The following is a 21,588-nucleotide window of genomic DNA, read 5'->3' on the forward strand; positions in this document are numbered from 1 at the left end:
CCTTTATTCCCTTACAAAAGTGATGCAGCAGCTCTCACATCGTTCAGGTGCTTTCAGGATTGCACCTTGATCACCTCCATGTGTCTGCTGAGGCAGCAGACCCCAGGCTCGGTGTGTGTGAGGGGATGATGGGGGGGTTGTCATGTGTGGAGCTGGAGGAGGTGGCCACAACGTGATGCCTTTCCTGAGCTGCCTGGAAAAGGGGTCCCCAAACCGCTGGTGGCTGTGCCAGTTGAGCTGCACAGGGCTCCCTCGCTGCCTGTGGCTCTGGGGACTCTCAGCTGGGCATCTGTTCGTGGCTGGGGAGCCTGAGCTGGTTTTGCAGAGGCTGCTGGTGGAAATAGCATCCTGCTACTGCGGGGCAGAGCTGCCAGGACATCACAGGGAGCTTGTTTTCAAACAAGTCATCCTCCCCCTGTCCTCCTTCAGGCAGGAGGAAGGGGCATCACTGTGCCTTGCTGTGACCCCAGCTTCTGTGAGACATGAAGCCATGTCCAAACTTTGCCTGGCTGCCTGTTTATAACCTCAGTTGCTGGCATCTTCTGGCATCATGTAGGGCCAGGGAGTGAAGACCATCAGAGTGGGCAGCAGTACTGGGATGAAGATGTGTCAAAGCTCTGTAAAGATGGAGTACCTCTGGAAAGGGGGTTCTTACAGGTTGTGAACCCCAAAATGTGTGTCTGGTGCCGTTCTGCCATCCCCATCTCGGTGGGACAGCCCTTGTCCCAGTTTGCCCTGCTGTGATGCGTGTGACTGGGGGCTGCTCGGTCCCTGCTGGGGCTGCGAGCTCCAGGCAGGCAGGAGATGCCAGGGGAGCACGGCTGTCAGGTCACCAACCCCTCCTCTTCTTCCAGGTGTGCAACTGTGACAAGTACCTGAAGGTCTCGAGGGAGAGGATGCGGCAGCTGGTGCAGGGCAGCCGGCAGACGCCGGGGGATGGCAGCGCAGGTAAGCGGGGTGCCGATGGCTGGGAGTGCTGCTGCTCCCCCAGCTCCCTCCTGGGACTCCCCAGCCCTGGCAGAGCGGGACCATCCCTCCAGCGGGGACCAGTGTCATAGAATCCCAGAATCCCAGAAACCCAGGGGTTGGAAGGGACCTGGAGAGCTCATGGGGTCCAACCCCCCTGCCAGAGCAGCTCCCCAGCTCATATTGCACAGGGCGGCGTCCAGACGGGGCTGGAATCTCTCCAGAGATGGAGACTCCACACCCCCTGGGCAGCCTGTCCCAGGGCTCCCTCACCCTCACTGGGGAAAAGTTCTTCCCCAGGTTGGTGGGGAACTTCCTATGCTCTGACTTGCAGCCATTGCCCCTTGTCCTTTCCCCACAGACACTGAAAAGGGGCTGCCCATTTCCCCCTGCATCCCATACTGAAGATAATTATAGACTTTAATTAGGTACCCCCTTAGTCTTCTCAAGGCTGAACAGCCCCAGCTCCCTCAGCCTTTCCTCCCAGGGGAGATGCTCCAGGCCCTTCATCATCCCTGTCCCTCCTCTGGACTCTCTCCAGGAGATCCCTGTCTTTTTTATCCCAGGGAGCCCAGCACTGGACACAACACTCCAGGTGGGGCCTGACCAGGGCAGAGCAGAGGGGGAGGATCCCCTCCTGTGACCTGCTGGCCACACTCCTCTTGATGCCCCCAGGATCCCATTGTCTCTCTCAGCCCCCAGGGCACACTGCTGGCTCATGGCCACCCTGTCACCCACCAGGACCCCCAGGTCCTTCTCCACTGAGCTCTTCTCCAGCAGGTCACCCCCAGCCCATGGGTTCGGGCAGGAGGGAAGGCTCCCCCACACCCTGCCCCCAGCAATGCTGACCCCAGCATGCTCCTCCCCAGGGGGATCTGTGTTTTGGTGGATGGAAACTTGCCCTTCTCACTGCCCAGCTCAGGCTCTGCTGTGGCCCCTTGCATGCACCACTCGCTGTGCCTCAGTTTCCCCATCTGCTCGATAGGTGAGAGCAGTGCCAAGTGATGGCTGCAGGGTGCTCCTGCTCAGCTGTGGCTTTGCTGGGAACTGCACGTGTGGGTCTGGGATGAGGGATGTGGTGGGGTGGCTTTTCCCATGGTACCAGCAGCCTGGGAGCGCTGCACTCCCCAAAAGGCCAGGCCATCCTCCCCAGTGGTGAGGGCACTTGCTGTGTGTACCCAGCAACCAGCCAGGCCTGTTCAGCCAGTTTTAGACTATGGGAAATGGAAAGGCTGTGGTTTGTGTTCAGCTGTGCAAGTGGTTTCCCCTTCCCCTTGGGAATGGGGGGGGGATAGAGCTCAGGGGTCCCATGTGGCACCGTTGTTCCTCCACACAGACTCTTCAGGGACCACCTTGCTCCACCCTTCACACTGTCTGCAACACATGTCTGTCCCCATCATGCCATGCAGCTTCTCCCTGGACCCTCCATGTCCCGTGGGGAGTGTCATGGGGAAGGACCTCTGTCTGTTGGGCCAGTCAGGAGCCCTGCACCAGCATGACCTTGTCAGGGAGTGTCCTCTGATGAGGAGCATCCTCTTCATCTTCAGTCAGGGACTGAAGATTCCACAGCACCCTCAGGGAGTTGAGTTTTTGCTGCATCAGAGATATAAAATAGGAGCTGTGGCTCATGGGCAGGTGGGCACAGCTGGGCAGGGGCACCTGGCCCAAAGTGAAGACCGCTGGGGAGTCGCCAAGGGGGTCCCCTGTGCCTTAGGGATCCAACCACACTGTTTCTGTCTCTGTTGAGATTCTTCCAGGGGCTACTAGGATCATGAGCATCAGTGTGAGCTCAATAAGTTGCCCCCAAAATGTTTCATTTTGGGTTAAGTTTTGTGGAAGAGAAACAGGGGAAGGGTCCTGCCATCACCTGGTGGGCACAGTGGTGGTGGGGTGGGAAGGGATGGGGTGGGGTGGGAAGGGATGGGCAGCCAGAGAAGTGGATTCATAAGAAAAGTCTCAGTTGATCCCTGATTTCCTTTGCATGTTCTCTCAGGAGGGGGCTGGGGCAGGAACTGGTTGTGCCCTCTGCCATGGCCCAACCCCTGGTGTGGGGAGTTCAGCACCCACAGCCCCCAGCTGCTGCCTCCCACTGTCCCTGCTCTGTGGCTCCAGCCCAGGCTGTGTCACCTCATCGTGGCACCCCACATGCATTAACTCCCAGGGCAGTGGCCAGATGCTGCTGCTTGGCAAGAAAATGTCCTTTCCTGGCTCCCGCTTCTAGGCAAGGAGAGACCCTCGTCCCAGGAGTCTTCCCCCCTCCAGGGAGCAGCAGGCAGTGCAGCAGGAGCCACAGGTGCTGGGGCACCCACCAGCTGTGGGTGGGGATGGATGCTGCAGGGTCCTGTGGCTCCCAGTGCTCCCAAGTCCCAGGGTCTGCCTGCAGGGACCCCAGGGCTGCTCAGGGTCTGGCTGCAGATCATCAGGGTCAGGCCAGTGCTCCTGGATTTCCATGGCAGGGCTTCCAAGTGAGAGTTATTCACCATGCAATAGCTCACTCCAACCTGCCCCTCAGACTGTCCCAGGTCTGGAGAATATTTCCCCTGACACAGCCACCTCTCCCCTGCATGAGGGCTGTGGTGGAAGTGCTGGGACCATTCCCAGCAGGGACCATTCCCAGGCCTTTGTCCCGTGGTGCCTTTTTCCCAGTGGGATGCTCTGAGCAGCTCGGGTGCCCAGAGCTGCCCAGGGACAGGGCAGAGAGGGGCAGCAGTGCTGTGGGTCACTGTGTTGGCAGCCTGTGGGCTCCCAAGTGACCCTGGGTGGGATGTCACAGGCTCTCCTCTGGCTCAGGGAAGCTCCTTGTTACTCTCTGTGGTAAAATCAGCCAGTGATGGGCCCAGAGCTCGGGGGATGTGCTACCAGATGCAGTCTGATCCCTGGGAAAGGCAAGGATGGAGAACATTTGATCTGCTTAGGATTTGAACAGAAAAAAGCTGTTTTAATCATCAAATCACCCCTTGCACCTGAAGCACTTTGCAAAACATGAAAACAATTGGTCCTGCTTTCCCTTGGGCTGTGCTGCTAAGCCAGCACGCTGGAACCTCTGCTCTGTGCTACAGAGAGGGGCAGAGGAGCAGGCACAACAGCCAGGGGTGCCTGAGGAGCCCAACACAGCACCCTGGGGAGCCCCAAGCTGGGTGAGCATCCTCCCAGGCACCCTGGATGTCTCAGGCTGCTCTTCACATTGCTGCAGGGAAAGGGACGGGTCTCTGAGGGGCTGCACTCATGGATCCAGGGGCACCCTTGCCCCTCTCTCCCTCAGACCAGGCCACCCTGTACATGCAGGTGACAGGAGCATGCTCATGTCTGTCCCTAAGCAGGGCAGGGCTGGGGACTGAGGAGCTGCAGCACAGGGCTGGGACTGGGAGCTGCAGTGATGAGATCAGCCAGAAGCACCCTCCCAGCTCAGCTGGATCCCACTCTGCCACCTCCCCCTTCCCAGAAGAATTTCCTTTGCCCATAGGCAAACCCACTGCCAGGCTGGGAAGCTGGTGCCATTGGCATGGCTGTGGGGCCACATAGCTGTGCACAGACCCACTGACAGCCCTGTTGAGCAGAGTGCTCCCCAGGAAGGAGCTACAGACCCTTTGGTGCTCCCCCTGGCACCAGCCAGGTTTTCTCCCAGGGGCAGCACAAGGAGGTGACAGGAGCTGAAGGTGCCTCTTGCCTTGAGCTCACCCTCCCTCCTCCACCCTGGGAACGTCTTCAGAGGGTGGCTGGGCTGCTGTAGCCCAGGTTGCACAACCCTGGGTCCTTGGTCCTTTGCTTATCTGCCTTAACAAGGAGGAAAAGATAACCAGGCATCTTCAGCACCCTGCAATCCAGGGCCTTTCTCAGGCTCGTTAACTCCTCTTATCGGGTGCCATCTCTCACCGCAGCAAGGTTTCCCATGCACCTTTGTACTCCAAGAATGCTCCTGGGTCTGCTTTCAGCCTGGTGCAAAGCCTTTTACAATGGGAGCTTTCTCCAAAACACCTCAGCCTTAATTGCCTAATTACAGCCCCGTCTCCCCCTGATGTGTGTGTGTGTGTGTGTGTGTGTGTGTGTGTGTGTGTGTGTGGTGGTTGCAGATGACAGCTGGGTGCGGCTGCAGGGCCTGGGAGGAGGGCTGTGGGCTTTGCACAAGGGCTGCCCCGAGCTGGGTGCCTCTCGGGGGTGGCAGGAGGCTGCGGTTCCCACTGCGGAGCCGCAGGGCGAGCGCCAGGTCCCAGCCTGAGCCCAGCACCTTGCCCCAAGGCCTGGGTCTTAGCCCAGGTGATACAGAGGGACCTGGGGTGGAAACGGGGCCTGGGGGGTGGGATTTTGTACCCAGCTTCCCTGGGAAGTTTGGGTTCCCCGGTGGTGTCTTGAGACTGGAAACCCACAGGCGCTCGTGCACGTGGGAATGGGTTGTTTGCGGATAAATCAGGGCCGTGTGGTCTGGGAAAGGGCAATGGGCATGGGTTCAAGTGAGGATTGCCCTGATCCTGCCCTGTCCCAGCTTCCCAGGCCCTCTCATGCCCCCCGTCCTACTGTGGGGGGTCCGAGTAATGCTGACCCTGGAATAGGCTGTAGGGACTACAGGCCACCCGTGTCACCGCCACGGTGGCCTTTCAGTATGACCCTGCACCACCCAGGGCCCCTCTGTAGGCAGAAGAGGGAGGATGTCCCCCTGCCCAGTGTCAGCAGCCCATGCCATGTCCCTCATCCCTCTGACAGAGCTCAGGTCCCCCATCCACATGGCCTGTTCCTGCCCTCCCTGTTCCCATCTGCGGCTCGTGGGTCTGTCACCGGTGGCAGCAGGGACCCCAGATGCTGCCATGCCCATGGGGCACACACACACACTGCTGGCTCAGTGTCCCTGGGGGTGGAAACATGACTGGTTTTCAAGCACCAGGAACCACACAGTGGTTCCCAGGGTGTGAGATGGGGCTTTGCCATGGGTCTGGTGCTGGTGGTGGGGGCTGAGGAAGGGGACCCTCTCCAGCCGCCTCTCCAGCTCCTGCTGTACCCCACCCCATGGAGCATGGGGCCAGCTGAGTGCTGGGGTGTGTGTCAGTGGCTTAGGCACAAGTGGAGCTGCTTCAGGGTGACAAGGACTCTTCCCAGGCTGCAGAGGTGGGATCTCACAGGATTTGCCCAGGGAGGAACCTGAGGCATAAATAAGCAGACCAGTGGTCCTGCAGCATCCCCTTTCCTCTCAGCAACACTCACTGGGAGGTGGGATGTGTCCAGGGATGGGAAGAGCTGCAGTCTGTGCTGTCCCATGGGGTATTAAGTCCCATGGGAGAACAGGGGTGGGCAGAGCCAGGATGGGGAGGGCAGCACATGCAAGGGCAGGGTATGGCCGCAGGGCCCAGGGAGGGCAGGAGGACACAGCTCTGTGCTAGGCAAGGCTGCAGGTTGGGGACAGTGCTGGAGGATGAGGACAGCCCTTGCTGCCCATGGAGCTCTGCAGCACTGCTGTGTGGGTGCTCAGCCCCGGGGTGCTGGGGGCTTGCAGGGCTCTGCCCTCCACCAGGCTCCAGCATCCCCAGGGTGACCCGGGCAAGAGGGGGAGAGGTGAGTGAGAGGCAAAAGGGCTCTTTATTTTCAAGATGTTTTATAATGGGATTATTAGTTCCCAAGAGGTGTTTCGAATTGATTTGGTAAGGAATCGCTTTCATTTCTCCTCCGCTGAGATGTGGTGGGAGTCCAGCCTGTGGTGTGAACCATCACAGGGCTCTGGAAACCACAGAGCTGAAAACCTCCCAGAGCCCTGGGAAGACAGGCTGGGCTCCCCTTGGCCCCAACAACCCCACACACACCCTCCCCAGTATAACTCTGCAGGGCAGAGCACCCGGGCAGGTCAGGCTCAGCCCTGCAAGAGCAGCCGCTCTCCTGGGGAGAGCTCTGCCCACCCCAAGGGGAGGGGGAAAAGAAATCTTCAAAAAATCCCTCCTTGCCCCCAGGAAAACCCTTTCTCAGGGGGTTCTGACCTTTTCCCAGCAAGGTGCCCAGCTGGCACCCTGTGCCTGGCACCAGTGGTCCCATGGCAGTGGTGAGGAGAGCGGTGCTGAGGCGGGCACAGGCATCTTCAAAAGCCCAGGAAAGAATTTGGTGGGAGGGGGAGAAGGGGTTTTACAAGCTCCCATTCAGAGATGGTCACTTTGAAGTGATGTAGCGTTTTCAACCCTTTGAAGAGGCACAATTAGGAGGGGGCTGGTGCAAGGGAAAGGCAAAGCTGCTGGGTGACCATCACTGCCTTTCTCTTCCCTGGCTTTAAGGGATGAACTTTCCCTCCCTGCCTGCCGCCTTCTCACGGGCACAGTGGGCTGGGATTGAGCTGTTTGGGGGAGCTGGAGGTTTCACCCCCATGCAGAAGTGCCTTTGCCCTCCAGAAAAAAAGGGAAAGCAAATGGCCCAGGATTGCCACAGGAGCATCCGATGTCCGTGCCCTGGGCTGGGGTGCTGCCAGGTCAGGCCAGGGACTTTTCCCAGCCCTGCAGTGGGGGGAAGCTGCTGGCTGGCAGTGGTGGCTGCTGGCAGCCTGGCTGCAGTTATGGTCCAGAGCTGGGGCCCCCAATACAAGAAGGATGTGGAACTGTTGGAGAGGGGTCAGAGGAGCCACAAGGATGCTCAGAGGGCTGGAGCACCTGCCCTACAAAGAGAGGCTGAGGGAGCTGGGCTGGGTCAGCCTGGAGAAGAGAAGGCTGTGGGGGGACCTCATTGCAGCCTTCCAGTCCCTGAAGGGAGCTTATAGGCAGGAGGGGATTCAACTTTTTAAAAAAGCAGATAATGGCAGGACAAGGGGGAATGGACTAAAGCTGAAGGAGGGAAGGTTTAGATTAGATATTAGGGGGAAGTTTTTTACAGAGAGAGTGGTGAGGGGCTGGAACAGGCTGCCCAGAGAGGGGGTGGGTGCCCCATCCCTGGGGGTGTTCAAGGCCAGGTTGGATGGGGCCCTGGGCAACCTGTGCAGCTCCTGGAGGTTGGTGTCCCTGCCTGTGGCAGGGGGTTGGAGCTCTGTGATCCTTGGGGTCCCTTCCAACCCAGACCAATCTATGATTCTATGATTCTGTGGTTGGATCCAGAAGTCCCAGCCAAGGTAGATATCCCTCCCATTGGGGTCCTGGAGCAGATGGTCTGGTGCTTGAGAGCTGGCATGATGAGGATAAAGGGGGAGAAAGGCAGATCTGTGCCCAGGTGCTACAAACTGAAGGAAAGCAAGTGATGGATGGGCTGGGGTCTTCTGGTTCAGGTGCCTGTCAGTGCAGCTTGGCCCCCCCAGCCAGCCAGTCCCTGCACACCCAGGCTGAGGCATAATGATGATTCCCAACATGTCCCAGCTGCTGATGGCACCGGGGTGCAGGGAAGAGCCAGCTGGAAGTGCTGGTTGTCATCCCTGCCCTGCTCCCCACCACACTGCCTCTGGCCCTCAAAAAGGGCTGGCTGCACACCCCAGGGGTGCCAGGGGATCCCTTTTATTGACTCAGTTGATGCCTGGGCAGGACAGTTTCCCCCTGCCAAAACTGAGCCATCCCACAGCGATCCCTGCAGCCGGAGTCCCAGGCATCCTGATGGATGGGATCCATCCAGCTCTGTCCCCTGCTTCTGGCACCCAGATACAGCACTGGGTGCTGAGAGCCTGCCCTGCACTGCCAAAAACACCATGGGGTTGATGGCTCTTTGCCTGTGATGGCAGTGCCCCCCCTGCCTGGCAGGGACACAGCGAGGCCCCAGCGTGGGGTATGTAGGGACACAGCCCCACGTCACCCTGTGTGTGATGGGACCTGTATGTCATTCACACCCCAGTGCCTGGTGTCAGCAGGCCAGGAGAGTTCTGGGTGACATGAACAGTGCAGACAGATATTAATGGTGTTTTTTAATTAAAGCAGCAGTAAGGGCTTCCCTTGCTCTTTGTTTGCCCTGTAATGCAGCCAGGGGCAGGGTTGGAGGGGGAGGGGGGGAGCTGAAGGAGGCACAGCCCATCCCCCACAGCATGGGATGCTCCTCCTTGGGATGCAAGGCAGAGCCTGAACTCCCTGTGGGGATGTCAGGCTCCTCACAAGGGTGATTCACATCGCTGAGCACAAACCCTGCTCATCACACCAGTGGCTGGGGGGTTGATCTGCTGTTTTGTCTCCCCGCAGGCTGCCTGGCAAGGAGCAAGGAGAAACCCAGCCAGAGCAGTGATGCTGCCCTGACAGCCTGTGCCACAGCCCAACCCAGTGACACCCTGCAAGGGGAGGGGCTGGGGCAGTGTGGGGCATCCCCTGTGCTGGTGGGGGGCACGGTCCTGCAGGTCAGTGCCATCCCCCCTGGGGTGCTGGACAAAGCCGACCTCACCGACTTCTACTGCTGCACCTGCTGTGGGAAGGTGTTCTGGGAAGGGTCCCATTTTGGACGTGTTGTCTCCCAGTTTCAGGATGTTCTTGCTGCTGGTGACAAGCAGAGCATCTACAAGTTGAGCTGAGGGGGAATGTGGGGGCTTGGGATGGCCCCACAGGGGGATGGGGGTCTGTGGGGAACGTGCTCCCCAGTAAACCCCAGGTTTGGGGTGTGTGGCTGGAAGGGGGGCTTTCCTTTTGGGGTCTTGCCATGGAGGGGACTGTCATCTTTGCACTGATGGTTTCTGACAGGCTGAGAGTACGTGGCCCCCACAAGCTGATTAAATCCAAGGTGGCTGGGGAACAGATTCTTGGCTTTATTCCTGTCTGGTAAGAGGGTGGCAGCGTTCTCAAAAGCATCACCTGGGTGGTGCCAGCCCCACAGCACCCATGGGGCCCAGCACCTTCACCTCAGAGCTCCTCTGCTCGTGTTGGGGAGCCAGAGCTGCATCCCCAACAGCAGCACAGGGGCGATGGAGCATCTCTGGTGCCTGGAGTGCTCTCCAGCCTGTGGGACACACTGTCCCCAGCATCCCATCTTACCCTGGTCTGCCTGTCCCAGCATTCCCCAGAGGCAGAGGGTGTGTGTCCAGGGGGGCTGAGCACTGCTGGGCAGCCACAGAAAAGCCTCTGGCTGCACCATGATGCCCCTGGCACCCACCAGCACCCACCAGCACCCGTGCAAGTGCCAGAGATGCCCCAGCAGAGCCCAACTGGGTCTTCATGGGGTCCCCTGGGTGCCAAAGCAGCCTGCCAGCCTGGGGGCACCCATCAAGCTGCCTCTCCATGCCCAGCTCTCCGTGGGGCAGGCACAGGAGAGGCAGTGACATGGGTGATCCCACTGTCAGGAAACATCCCATGTCCCAGGGTGCAGGTGGGAGCACGCCTGGGTTGGTCCTGCTGCTCCAGGGGCTGCAGCCCCACCTTCCCCAGCCCAGGGACAGGCTCAAACTGCTCCAGCCACAACTGAGCAGAACTCCCAGTAACCCCAGTGAAGGGCCAGGCACTGATGTCTTTGCTAGGAGGGGCTCCTGGCTGAAGTGTCACATTCACAGCCCACACCCCAGTGCCAGGTGCTCTGCACTCTGAGCCCTCCTGGCCATGCCCTGGCAGGAGTGCCTTCCTCCCCAGGGAATCTCCTCCCCAGCTTAGCCCTTCAGCAATAAAAAAAAAAAACCAAACCCTTTTTCCACTTTAAACATCTCTTTCCACAAGCTCCTGATGGCATCAGCACAAGTGACCCTGAAAGGTGGCCATGCCCCCACTACACTCACCTGAAGCCCCCGGGGTCCCTCCTGAGCCCTGGCCATGGCATGAATGCTGCTGCCACCACAGCATCCCTGGTGATGCTTTCTGGGGCCTGCTGGGACATTTTGTCCTGGGTTCCATCAGAAGTTGGCAGAGGGGAGCAGGACCCGTGTCCCCCCCCCCCCCTGTGCTGACCCCTCCATCCCCATCTCCCTCACAGCCCTGCCAGGGCCACCCACCGCCCCTCACTTGCTGCTGTGGAGCCCTGTTTCTCCCAAGTGGGAGCATAAAATAGCAGCACCAGCCATGAAGAGAGGCAGGAACCAGCAGAACACTGGTGGAGCTGGCCCAGCAGCATGCACTGCTGGGACTTAAAGGCAAACACCCACTTTGGCAGGGCCGGCCCCTTCCCACCAGCACCCACCGGGCTGGGCATCTGGCTCTGACCAGAAGCAGCTACAAGGATCTGTGTTTCCTAGGGGGCTTTGGGTGGGTGGGTGGATGGGGGGGTTATGTTCTTCCTTCCCTGCACTAGACTTGATGGAGCAGAGGGAGGACACAGCTCATGCTCTGCCAGCAGCCCCCCTGTGCCTGCCACTGGTGGAGGGTACCAATAGGGACAACCCAGGCTGTGAGCACGGGGCTGCCACCTGCAAGCACTGGAAGCTGAGCAGCTCCATCCCCCCTGGGGCTCCACACAGACTCATCCATGTGTCAGCATCCCACCACTTCCGAGTTAGCTCTGGGGCAGCAGAAACCAAGGATGAAGCCAAGCAGGAGCCCTGCCAGCCCCCACAGTCAGCGATGCTTCCCGGTGCGATGAGACAAACCTCTCCAGACCCTTCTGGGGGAAGCTTCTGAGTCACACAGACATCTGAGTCATCCCAGCCCAAAGCAGGGGGTGGGGGGGGGGCAGAGCTGCAGCCCCAAGCCCCCCCATGAAGGGTGCTTCCAGCCTGTGTTTGCTGGGCTCTGCTCACTGGGCTTTTCAGCACTGTGGTTTCACATCTGGCTGCTGCTGCTGCTTTCACTGTGGACACAAGCTGGTGTGGCATTGGGATGGGCATCGAGGCACACAGACCCTGTCCCTTGCTCTGGGGACAGTTCCTGGCCACACAGCTGTCTGGAAGGGCTCTGATCTCCGGGGACAGCAAGGTCCTGCCATCTCTGCCAGCCTGGGGGTGAGCTCTTGTGCGAACAGCCACTGGGGCAGCCTCACCAAGGTCACCCTTGTTTGAGGGGACCAGCGCAGGGCAGACACCGCCAGGCCCTGTGTAGGTGTGGGCATGGCACAGCACAGCTCCCCAAGGACCTCATCCAGCATGAGGGGGGTGGGGGCAGCGGCTGGCACCCAGCACAGCACCTCTCCCTGTGTGCTGCCTGTGGGAAGCGATGCTGAGGTGGGATCTCTGCAGCAAGGGCATCTCCAGCCATGGACACAGTCACCAGCAGGCTCCACATCAGACCAGCTCCCAGCAGCACCCACGACGTAATAAACTGCCCAGTTTTAAATGGTGGTTGCAAACCAAAGGGAATTAAATCAGCTTTTAATCAGCCTACAATATTGTTTCCTTATCTGGCTACTTAAAAAATATATGTTTCAAAAATCCCATCATCTGTGCCATGCTGCTACCTAACGTGTCAGGGCAGCAAGGAGCCCACCATGGCTCCACAAAGCCTTCCACCATGTGTTGGAGGGGCAGCTCCCTCTTGCTCCTGCAGGGACACAAGCTCTGGTGGGCTTCCCACCCCAAGAGTTCTCCCACTCCCAGGTGCCTTCACTGGCATTCACCTCCTGCCCTTGCACTGCAAGCCCCCGTCACCGGTCACCAGCCATCAGGGCACCCTGGGATAAATCAGCCCTGGGGAAGAGTTTTCTCTCAGATCCCTCATGCCAGCCTGAGCGAGCCCCAGATGAGCAGCATCTCTCAGCCCTGGGAAAGCTCCCGCTGCATCAGCTTGGGGCTGGTTCCTCTCCTCAGCCTTCAGAGTTTGATGGGGACAAGGTGTTTGGCGCAAAGGCCAGCTTCAGTTTACAAATGAATCTATCAACATTGTTCCTCATCAGGCAGGAATGCGCTTCCCTCCCTTCTCCCCCACCTTATCCCCATCCCCTTCCCAGCAAACTTCCTTCCTCCTGTAATCTGGAGCGGAAACCTCGCCGCATATTTGAGCGGCTCAGTGTTTCAGCTCCGTTTTCCCTGGCGTGACTTTGTGCCTTGAACTAAGGCTGCTCAGTCCCTACAACAGGCAGCAAGGCAGGGGAGGAGGAAGGTGGGGGCTGCACGGCTTGCCCACCCTCAATGAGAAGCTGCTCTTCCAGCCAGATGCTCTGATCGAGCTCCTGGTTGCTCGGCTGCCGCTTCAAACGAGCCAGCCTGTTTCTGGGCATGGACCCAGGGCTGAGGAGCCTGAGGGCAGCTACAGGCCCAGGCCCTTGTGCTGCCCTGCACCAGGGAATTGCTGCTCCTATGGGCTGGAGAGCCAGGGTGTGCTGAGGGGAGGAGAGGAGAGGGGTGTTGGTGCCATGTGAGGAGGTACGATGGCACCAGGAGGATGCTCGCTCCCTGGGAGCCTGGACCTTTCCCTCCAGCCTGCCAACATGTGGGCATGACCCTGAGACAAACCAGCTGCTTCTGGACAGGCATGCCTCACTGTGTGTCCCATGGGGGGTGGCACCTGCTTTGACCCCAGGGATGCCCCCACAGAGTCATCACTGACCCCAGGCCAGTCCCAATGGGCTAACTGCATCTTCTGGGGGAACCATGTGGTGGTGGGACCTGGGGGGGATGCACCCCTGTCCCTGCAGCCATTGCAGGGGAGTGACTGTGCAGTCAGAGTGGCCCTGGGGACCGTGTGACTCCAGAGATGGTCCTTGCCTAGCACCAAAACCCTGCACCCACCCTGGGCAACTTCATTACGGCCCAAAGACAGGCAGGTTGGTCCAGGGCACATTAAACCAGTGTCTCTGTCTCCAGCTAAACACAACATCACCCACAAAGGGGGTATTTGGTTCCTCCACATATCAGTTCTCCAGCACCAGAAGCCCCACAAGCAATTGCCAGCACACCAAGCCACAGACATTTAATGGTGCCAGTTCTGCAGAACACAGGCCTGAGCCAAGGCAGGTTGGTACACGTGCAGCAGGGGCACCAGCCAAGGAGACTGGGACACCAGCGTGGCTGGAGATGTCTGCCCATGGCACCAGGTGGGAGCTCTCCAGCTCCAACCATACCCCAGCTGGTGCCCACCTGCCCCAGCAGCACTTTCCCACTGCCAGGTATGGAGGCTGAGGGCTGCATCAGAAGAGCTGCAGCATTTCCAGCAGGATAAGGACTGATCATATGGGGCAATGGACTGCTGAAAGGCCAAGCTGCTGGGCAACAACCCAACCTGTGCACCCTGGCACCACATTGCCACAGCTGCTGCAAGGAGTCGGGCTGCTCAGGCACACAGGGATGCCCCTGCCTGTGTCCCCCCACATGTGGGGTTACAACCATGCCTCACTCAGGCTTTAAATCCTGCTTGTCACAGGCTGGGAGGGAGGGCACACGCAGAGGTGGGAAGTGGTAGTCCCCAGCCCCTGCTCTCACAGTGGGCCCCGTGATGTGGGTGTCCCCAGAGGATGGAGGACACTTGGAACATCCCCAACAAGGGCTTCCCCAAACTGCCCATGAGAGCTCTACTTGAGGTGCCTTGCTCCCTGCTGAGGATGTTGTCCCCACCTCATGAGCACGAGGTTTCTTGTGCAAAACCCAGCTGGGGCCTCAGGAGCTTCCTGCCTGCAGGACTGGCAGGTTCCCCAGCCCACCCAGGGGTGTCACACTCGGGTGCTGCTGAGTCCCTGGGGACACCACAGGTGTACCCCTGCTCGCCCTGTGCTGTGATTGGGGTGGCTTTCAGGCAGTGCAGAAGGATGTTCCCCTGATACCCAACCCCAGCCCCCTTCCTGCTGCTCCCTTGCCAAAAGCAGCCTCCAGGACCAGGGCTCCCCTCTCCTCTGTCCTGGAGGTGGGTGTCAGCACCCATTCCCACCCAGCTCCCACAACCCACCCAGGCTCCTCTCCCTGCCCGTATCCCCATCAGCCCCAGGCAGCCGGCGCTGGCTGAGCCCCTCATCTCCCCGACGGGGCTCCGGCAGCCGCTTTGCCAAGAAGCCGGGAGGCAGAACACGGCTGGGGCCGGGAGCGGAGGAAACCTTCGCGCTTCCTCCTGGCTCGCAGGGAGCCGAGCAGGCGGGTCACTCTCCCTCATGCGCCTTTCGCTGGGTCTGTGCGCTGGGAAGAAAAGCTCTCGTCTTTCCCACGCTCCCCGACACATTTTAATGAATTAAGTGGGGGCACGCCCCCTCGCCGCCTGCCCCGGATCCATCCCCCCCGGCTCCCTTCAAGGAGGCCTCCGGGGGTGGCTGGACTCTTGCTGGCTTGTCCGCCTGGCCCAGAGGACAGGCACTGCCTGCTCGGCTTATATTTTTTTTTGTTTGTTTTCTTGGTTTGGAGGAGGAGACCTGCGACGTGCCCAACCCAACGCACCGGGGTAGCTCCGGGCATCTCCAGCGGTGCTGGTGGCACCAGCCATCCATCCCTTCCCCTCCTGGCCGCAGGCTCTCACGGGGGAGGGGTTGAGGTGGTGGAGGAGGGGATGGGGGGGGGAAATACGTTCACCACCGTCTCTCGGAGAGGAAACTGGGTCTGCATCTCTCGGCGTGACCGGGTGCTGAAGGCATCGCAGCGCCGGTGCCTCTCCCCGCCTCCCGCCGCGTCTGCAGCGCTGGCTGCGGCTTCCCCTCTTCTCAGAACAGAGCAGATAAATCACTGGGTGGGACTACTGGTTTTGCAGGGCCCCACGGAGCGAGCCCCCGTGGGGAGGACGGGCCGCAGCCCCTCCAGAGGCCGGCCAGCCCCCCCCTGTCCCCCCTGCCCAGCACCCAGCCCCTCTCCAGCTGCAGAGCAGCGGGACGGAGCCGGAGCCGAAGCGCAGGGGGTTAAAATTCCCTTTTGATTTTCCATTCCTCGCTGTTGTTGTTGTTGTTTTGCTGTTCTCCCTCCTTCCCTCCTTCTCTGGCGCCGTTCCCAGGCCGCGTCCTGCCCCCACCTGCCAGCCCCGAACATTTGCATGGCTGGGTCCCTGCCCGGGCGCTTTATGGTTTCTCACCAGTGTCACTGGCAAAGGCAGATCTGCTGTGAGGATGGAAGGCTGGCCAAGCCCCAGGCCCGCTGTGGAGCAATTCCCACTCTCCCACGGCTCACTCGGAGGGCCCGACACCTCGCAGGGCTGTAGCCGCACCGCATCGGACACCCGGGAGTGGAAAGGACGGGGGGAGCCGGCGGGAGCCCAGCCCTGACCCCCCCCCAGGCTGCTGCCAGCACAGCGACCCCCTCCCTGCAGCCCCGTTGCTGACTCGCCCGCAGCGGGTTTGCCGGGTTTAACGCTGGGGAATGAGCAGGGGCTGCGGCAGCTCCAGCACTGCCCAAGGCAGCTTCAGCAATGCCCAAGGCAGCTCCAACACTCCCCAAGGCAGCTCCAGCACTCCCAAGGCAGCTCCAGCAATGCCCAAGGCAGCTCCAGCACTCCCCAAGGCAGCTCCAGCATTGCCCAAGGCAGCTCCAGCACTCCCTGAGGCAGCTCCAGCACTGCCCAAGGCAGCCCCAGCAATGCCCAAGGCAGCTCCAACACTCCCCAAGGCAGCCCCAGCACTGCCCAAGGCAGCTCCAGCAATGCCCAGGGCAGCCCCAGCAATGCCCAAGGCAGCTCCAGCACTGCCCAAGGCAGCTCCAACACTCCCCAAGGCAGCCCCAGCACTGCCCAAGGCAGCTCCAGCACTGCCCAAGGCAGCCCCAGCAATGCCCAAGGCAGCTCCAACACTCCCCAAGGCAGCTCCAGCAATGCCCAGGGCAGCCCCAGCAATGCCCAAGGCAGCTCCAGCAATGCCCAAGGCAGCTCCAGCACTGCCCAAGGCAGCTCCAGCAATGCCCAAGGCAGCCCCAGCACTGCCCAAGGCAGCCCCAGCACTGCCCAAGGCAGCTCCAGCACTGCCCAAGGCAGCTCCAGCACTCCCCAAGGCAGCTCCAGCAATGCCCAAGGCAGCCCCAGCACTGCCCAAGGCAGCTCCAGCACTCCCCAAGGCAGCTCCAGCAATGCCCAGGGCAGCCCCAGCACTGCCCAAGGCAGCTCCAGCACTGCCCAAGGCAGCTCCAGCAATGCCCAAGGCAGCCCCAGCAATGCCCAAGGCAGCTCCAACACTCCCCAAGGCAGCCCCAGCACTGCCCAAGGCAGCTCCAGCAATGCCCAGGGCAGCCCCAGCAATGCCCAAGGCAGCTCCAGCACTGCCCAAGGCAGCTCCAGCAATGCCCAAGGCAGCCCCAGCACTGCCCAAGGCAGCTCCAGCACTGCCCAAGGCAGCTCCAGCAATGCCCAAGGCAGCCCCAGCACTGCCCAAGGCAGCTCCAACACTCCCCAAGGCAGCCCCAGCACTGCCCAAGGCAGCTCCAGCAATGCCCAGGGCAGCCCCAGCACTGCCCAAGGCAGCTCCAGCAATGCCCAAGGCAGCTCCAGCACTGCCCAAGGCAGCCCCAGCACTCCCAAGGCAGCCCCAGCACTCCCAAGGCAGCTCCAGCACTGCCCAAGGCAGCTCCAGCAATGCCCAGGGCAGCCCCAGCACTGCCCAAGGCAGCTCCAGCACTGCCCAAGGCAGCCCCAGCACTGCCCAAGGCAGCTCCAGCAATGCCCAAGGCAGCTCCAGCACTGCCCAAGGCAGCCCCAGCACTCCCAAGGCAGCCCCAGCACTCCCAAGGCAGCTCCAGCACTGCCCAAGGCAGCCCCAGCACTCCCAAGGCAGCCCCAGCACTGCCCAAGTCCTGCCCAAGGCTGTGGTGCTGCTGTTTGCTCTGCTGAGCTGCACCAGGCCCCGGGGCGCAGCCGTAACTCCCTGTGAGCCACGGCACATCCCACCACTCGCCCTGGTAAGGTGATGCAGGGGAGGAGATGGGGATTGACACTGGTCCCCCTGCTGCTACCACGGCTGGGGTGATGGGGGCAGAGCCACCAGCCCCTACCTGGGATGGGGGCCTTGGGACGGTGGGACAGATGGACGTGTCTCCTCTGCAGCAAACCTGGCTCATGCACCCACGTGTGGACCCCAAGCCCACCTCCATGGCCTCTGCTGGCACTGCAGGGGCTCCACACCTCAGTGGCATGGGGATGTCCTGGGAGAAGCTGCACAACATGGGACACCCAACGGGGAGTGTCTGCAGCCCAGCAGCAGCCCAGCCATGGTCCTGTGCTGGCCCCAAGCCCCTGACCAGAGCCACATCCCGATCCTCCTCCTTCCACAGCAACAATCACTGGTGGTACAGACACAAATGGGGATGGGGAAACCAAAGGGGATGAGACACAGAGACCAGACAGGGGTGGATGGGATGGAGATAGAGATGGGATAGGGGTTGGGATGGGATGGAATGGGTATAGGGCAGGAGGTGGGATGTGGATGGAGAAAGGGATGGAATGGATGGGGACTGAATGGAGACAGAGATGGGGTGGGCACAGGATGGGGGGAGAGAAAGGGAGATAGGCATGGACATGAGGACGGGTGTGGAGATTGGAATAAGACAGGGATGGGCATGGGGAAAAGCAGCTGCAGAAAGAGACTTAGAGCAGTAGAGCTTTGGGAGGAGAAACGGGAGCTGCTTTGTGCACTCCTCACAGCCCAGAGCACGCTGGTTTCACCATCTCCAAGAATGGGGCAGGACCCAGACCCATCCATCCATCCATCCATCCATCCATCCATCCATCCATCCATCCATCCATCCATCCATCCTTCCCCTGCTGCTACAAAGGACAAGCCATGGGAAAATGCTGCAGGACAAGTCACACCCCCCAGCTCACAGCCCCCATCCTCCATCCACGCTGCGGATGGCCCCGAGACAGCCCCTTGCATCCGATTGCCCTCCCTCCATCGGGGCAGAATTGACCAGTTGGCTGATTTTTCTCTTCCCACCCCCACCCCCCCCCCCAAAAACGGACGTGCTGGCACGGCCAGGTGACAGCAGCTTGCCGGCCAGCTGCCCCTCAGCGCGGCTGCTGTCACCTCTAGTTTACAACAGGCTGCCCTTCCCTTTCTTCCTCCACCTCCTGCTCCGCTCCCACCGGACCAAACAACAAGCAGACACGGCCACCAGCAGCCCCCAGCCCCCACCATTTGCTCCCTGTGGGCCAAACGGGCTCAGGGAGGGCCAAAACTAACGCATGAACCCCAACCCGCAACGGAGGGGGGACCCCTCCGTTGCGGGTTGGGGTTCATGGGTTAGTTTTGGCCCCCTTGTTGCCTGTTTTCCTGCCTACCCACAGTGTCTGCACCTCCCAGCACCCTTGCACCAGGAGTCTGGTCATCACATAAAGCCCCTGAGTTACCCTACGGACAGAAGGGATGCCGCTGTCTGGGTAGGGGTGGGGTGTCTGTGGGGTGTCTGTGGGTCTGTGGGGTGTCTGTGGGTCTGTCCATCACCCCCATGTCTTTCTGCTTGCAGAGGACGAGGAGTTCCTGCATCTGCCAAACTGATGCAGGAGGAGGATGCCCCTGCCAGCACCCAGGACCGGGCCTGACTGGAGAGTGCCCAGAGGCTGGAGGGACCCACTGAGGGCTGCGTCTTCCCCCACAAACCTCCATCCCACGCCTGGATCCCCGAAACTTTGGGCTGTGTGGCTTGGGAGGGGCCCCCATCCCCGTCCGTGACCCCTGTCCCACAGCAGCACCGCGGGGATCCCCGTGGGGTTCGGGGGGTGGGTGGGTGGGTTCCCGGGGGGATGGTTGGGGGAGAAGCGGGCGGCGGGGCCATGGGGGGGGGGGCAGCCTCCTGGCTCGGGCTCGGCTCGGCCCGGCCCGGCTCCGCTTGGCTGGGCGCTGGTGCCCCCTGCCTGCCGCCGAGCCGAGCCGAGCCGAGCCGAGCCGAGCCGAGCCGAGCCGAACGCGAGCGCCCTCCATCGCCGCCCCCGCCCCGCGGCCCCGCCCCGCCGGCCGTTGCGGGGTGCGCTCGGAGCGCCGCCCCGCCCCTCGGGCTGCGTCACGGCCGTGCCATTGTTATGCAAATAAAAGGGTGGGTAAAAGGCGCGGCGCGGGGCCGGCTCCGCTCCAGAGAGGCCCGGGCGCGGCGGCGGCGGAGCGGCGGCGGCCGGAGGAGGAGGAGGCGGCAGGAGGAGGAGGCCCTGAGGCCGCGGCGGGGCGGTCAGCGGTAGCGGCAGCCCAGCAGCAGCAGCCACCGCATGCCCGGGCGGGCGAAGGCGGCGCCGTCCATGCGGGGCGGCGGGGCGTGAAGGCGGCGGCATGAGCCAGAGCGAGGTGTCGCCGTGCGCGGCGCCGCCGCCCAGCCAGCGCGTCTTCCAGGAGGCGGTGCGGCGCGGCAACACCAAGGAGCTGCAGTCCCTGCTGCAGAACATGACGAACTGCGAGTTCAACGTCAACTCCTTCGGGCCCGAGGGGCAGACGGCGCTGCACCAGTCCGTCATCGACGGCAACCTGGAGCTGGTCAAGCTCCTGGTCAAGTTCGGCGCCGACATCCGCCTGGCCAACCGGGACGGCTGGAGCGCGCTGCACATCGCCGCCTTCGGGGGCCACCAGGACATCGTCCTCTACCTGATCACCAAGGCCAAATACTCCGCCGGCGCCCGGTGATGCCGGGGCCGCCGCCCCCCCCCATCCTATCCCATCCCATCCCATCCCATCCCCCCGGCCCGGCCGCCAAAGCTGCTCCCACCCCGCGTGGGGTTTATTTGGCGAGGATTCGGGCCACCCCCCCCCCCTCCCCTCGGCCGGCCGCTTTCCCACTTCGAGTTTTTGATTGGGGTTTTGTTGGGGTTTTTGTGTTTTTTTTTTTATCTTCCAAGGGTTGTTCTCCTACTGTAACACGTTTGGGTTCCTCCTCCATCTACCTCGGCTGCACTCACAGTATTCACGGTTTCAGTTTGACATCTGGGCAGATGCTTTAAGGGCTTCCCCCCCCCCCCCATCCTCCCACCTTCCCTTCCCCTCCGCTAATATTTAATCCTCCCTCCCGCTCCCCTCGCTCCCGTCCCTCCCATTTAAAGTATTCTGGCTCAGAAACGAATTCATTTCAACGCCCCCCCCACCCCGAAACCCACCCCATCCCCCTTATTCCGAGCGGTGCTGGTGCCTTTCCCCCCCCCCCCCCCCCATCCCCGGAGCGAGCGGCCCCTGGGCTGCGGAGTGATGCCCGGGACGGGATGGGGGCTCGGTGTTCCCCGGCGAGGAAGAGCCCCACAGCCTTCCTCCTCCTCCTTCTCCCGCAGAGCTGCTCCCGGGCTTTTCCCACCACTGAGATTTGATTTTTTCCGAGGCGACTCCGTTGGAATATGACACACGGTTTTCCCACCCCGATTGCTCCTTTTTTATTATTATTTTTGGGTTTGTTTTGCTTGTTTTTTCCCTGGTTTTGTCGGGGTTTTGTTTGATTTTGGGTTGGTTTTTTTTTTCCCCTGCTTTGGTTTTTCTTTTCCTTGTTCCTCTGGGTGTCCGAAGAAAACCAGCAGCATCCTCACCCGCTCCCGACCCCGCCGAGCGTGCGTGAGACCCCGGGAAGAGACACTGAATCCTTCTGGCTTCGTGTGTAAAGGGGGGATTAGCAAATCCTGGACTTTTTTTTTCTTCTCCTTTAAAAAAAAAAAAGTGAAATAAACTCTAGAGGCAGAGGATCTGCTTTTGCACAGGAACAGGGCGTGAGCGCTCTCTGCTGCCTGGAGAGATGCCGGAAAACTACTGAAAATAGTTTGGGAACTTGATTTTTTATATCTATATATATATTTTTTTTGATTTTTATTTTTCGTCCTTTTTTTTTGGTGAAACTTGGATAACACTTCTCAATGCAGAACGATCCGCCTGACGTATGTACAGTCACCCGCCTTTTATACGATATATATATGGCTGAGCGTGTGTATATATATATATATATATATTTATAAAAGAAAGGGAGGAAAGAGAAAGCCACCCCGAGTCGCATTTTGAAGTGACTGCACC

General features: G+C 60.7%; 2 protein-coding genes across 2 annotated transcripts in view; both read left to right on the top strand.

Moving 5' to 3' along the window:
• EXD3 (exonuclease 3'-5' domain containing 3) overlaps positions 1-9,400 on the top strand; it is a gene marked incomplete at both ends in the record, with an annotated part of 227,076 nt that extends 217,676 nt beyond the window's left edge. Inside the window, 2 exons of the mRNA XM_084272681.1 lie at positions 855-948; positions 9,078-9,400. Of these exons, the coding sequence (XP_084128807.1) occupies positions 855-948; positions 9,078-9,400 (417 nt within the window). The remainder of the gene's footprint in view (positions 1-854; positions 949-9,077) is intronic.
• Positions 9,401-19,814: 10,414 nt separating this feature from the next.
• On the top strand, positions 19,815-20,229 carry NRARP (NOTCH regulated ankyrin repeat protein; the record flags this gene model as incomplete). The annotated part of the gene is made up of 1 exon (XM_084272687.1): positions 19,815-20,229. Exon 1 carries the CDS (start codon positions 19,882-19,884, stop codon positions 20,227-20,229), a length of 348 nt encoding a protein of 115 aa, XP_084128813.1. The 5' UTR covers positions 19,815-19,881.
• Between the last annotated feature and the right edge of the window lie 1,359 nt (positions 20,230-21,588).

The sequence above is a fragment of the Gallinula chloropus genome (assembly GCF_964237585.1).
Source record: "Gallinula chloropus genome assembly, chromosome: 18".
Taxonomy (NCBI): Eukaryota; Metazoa; Chordata; class Aves; order Gruiformes; family Rallidae; genus Gallinula; species Gallinula chloropus.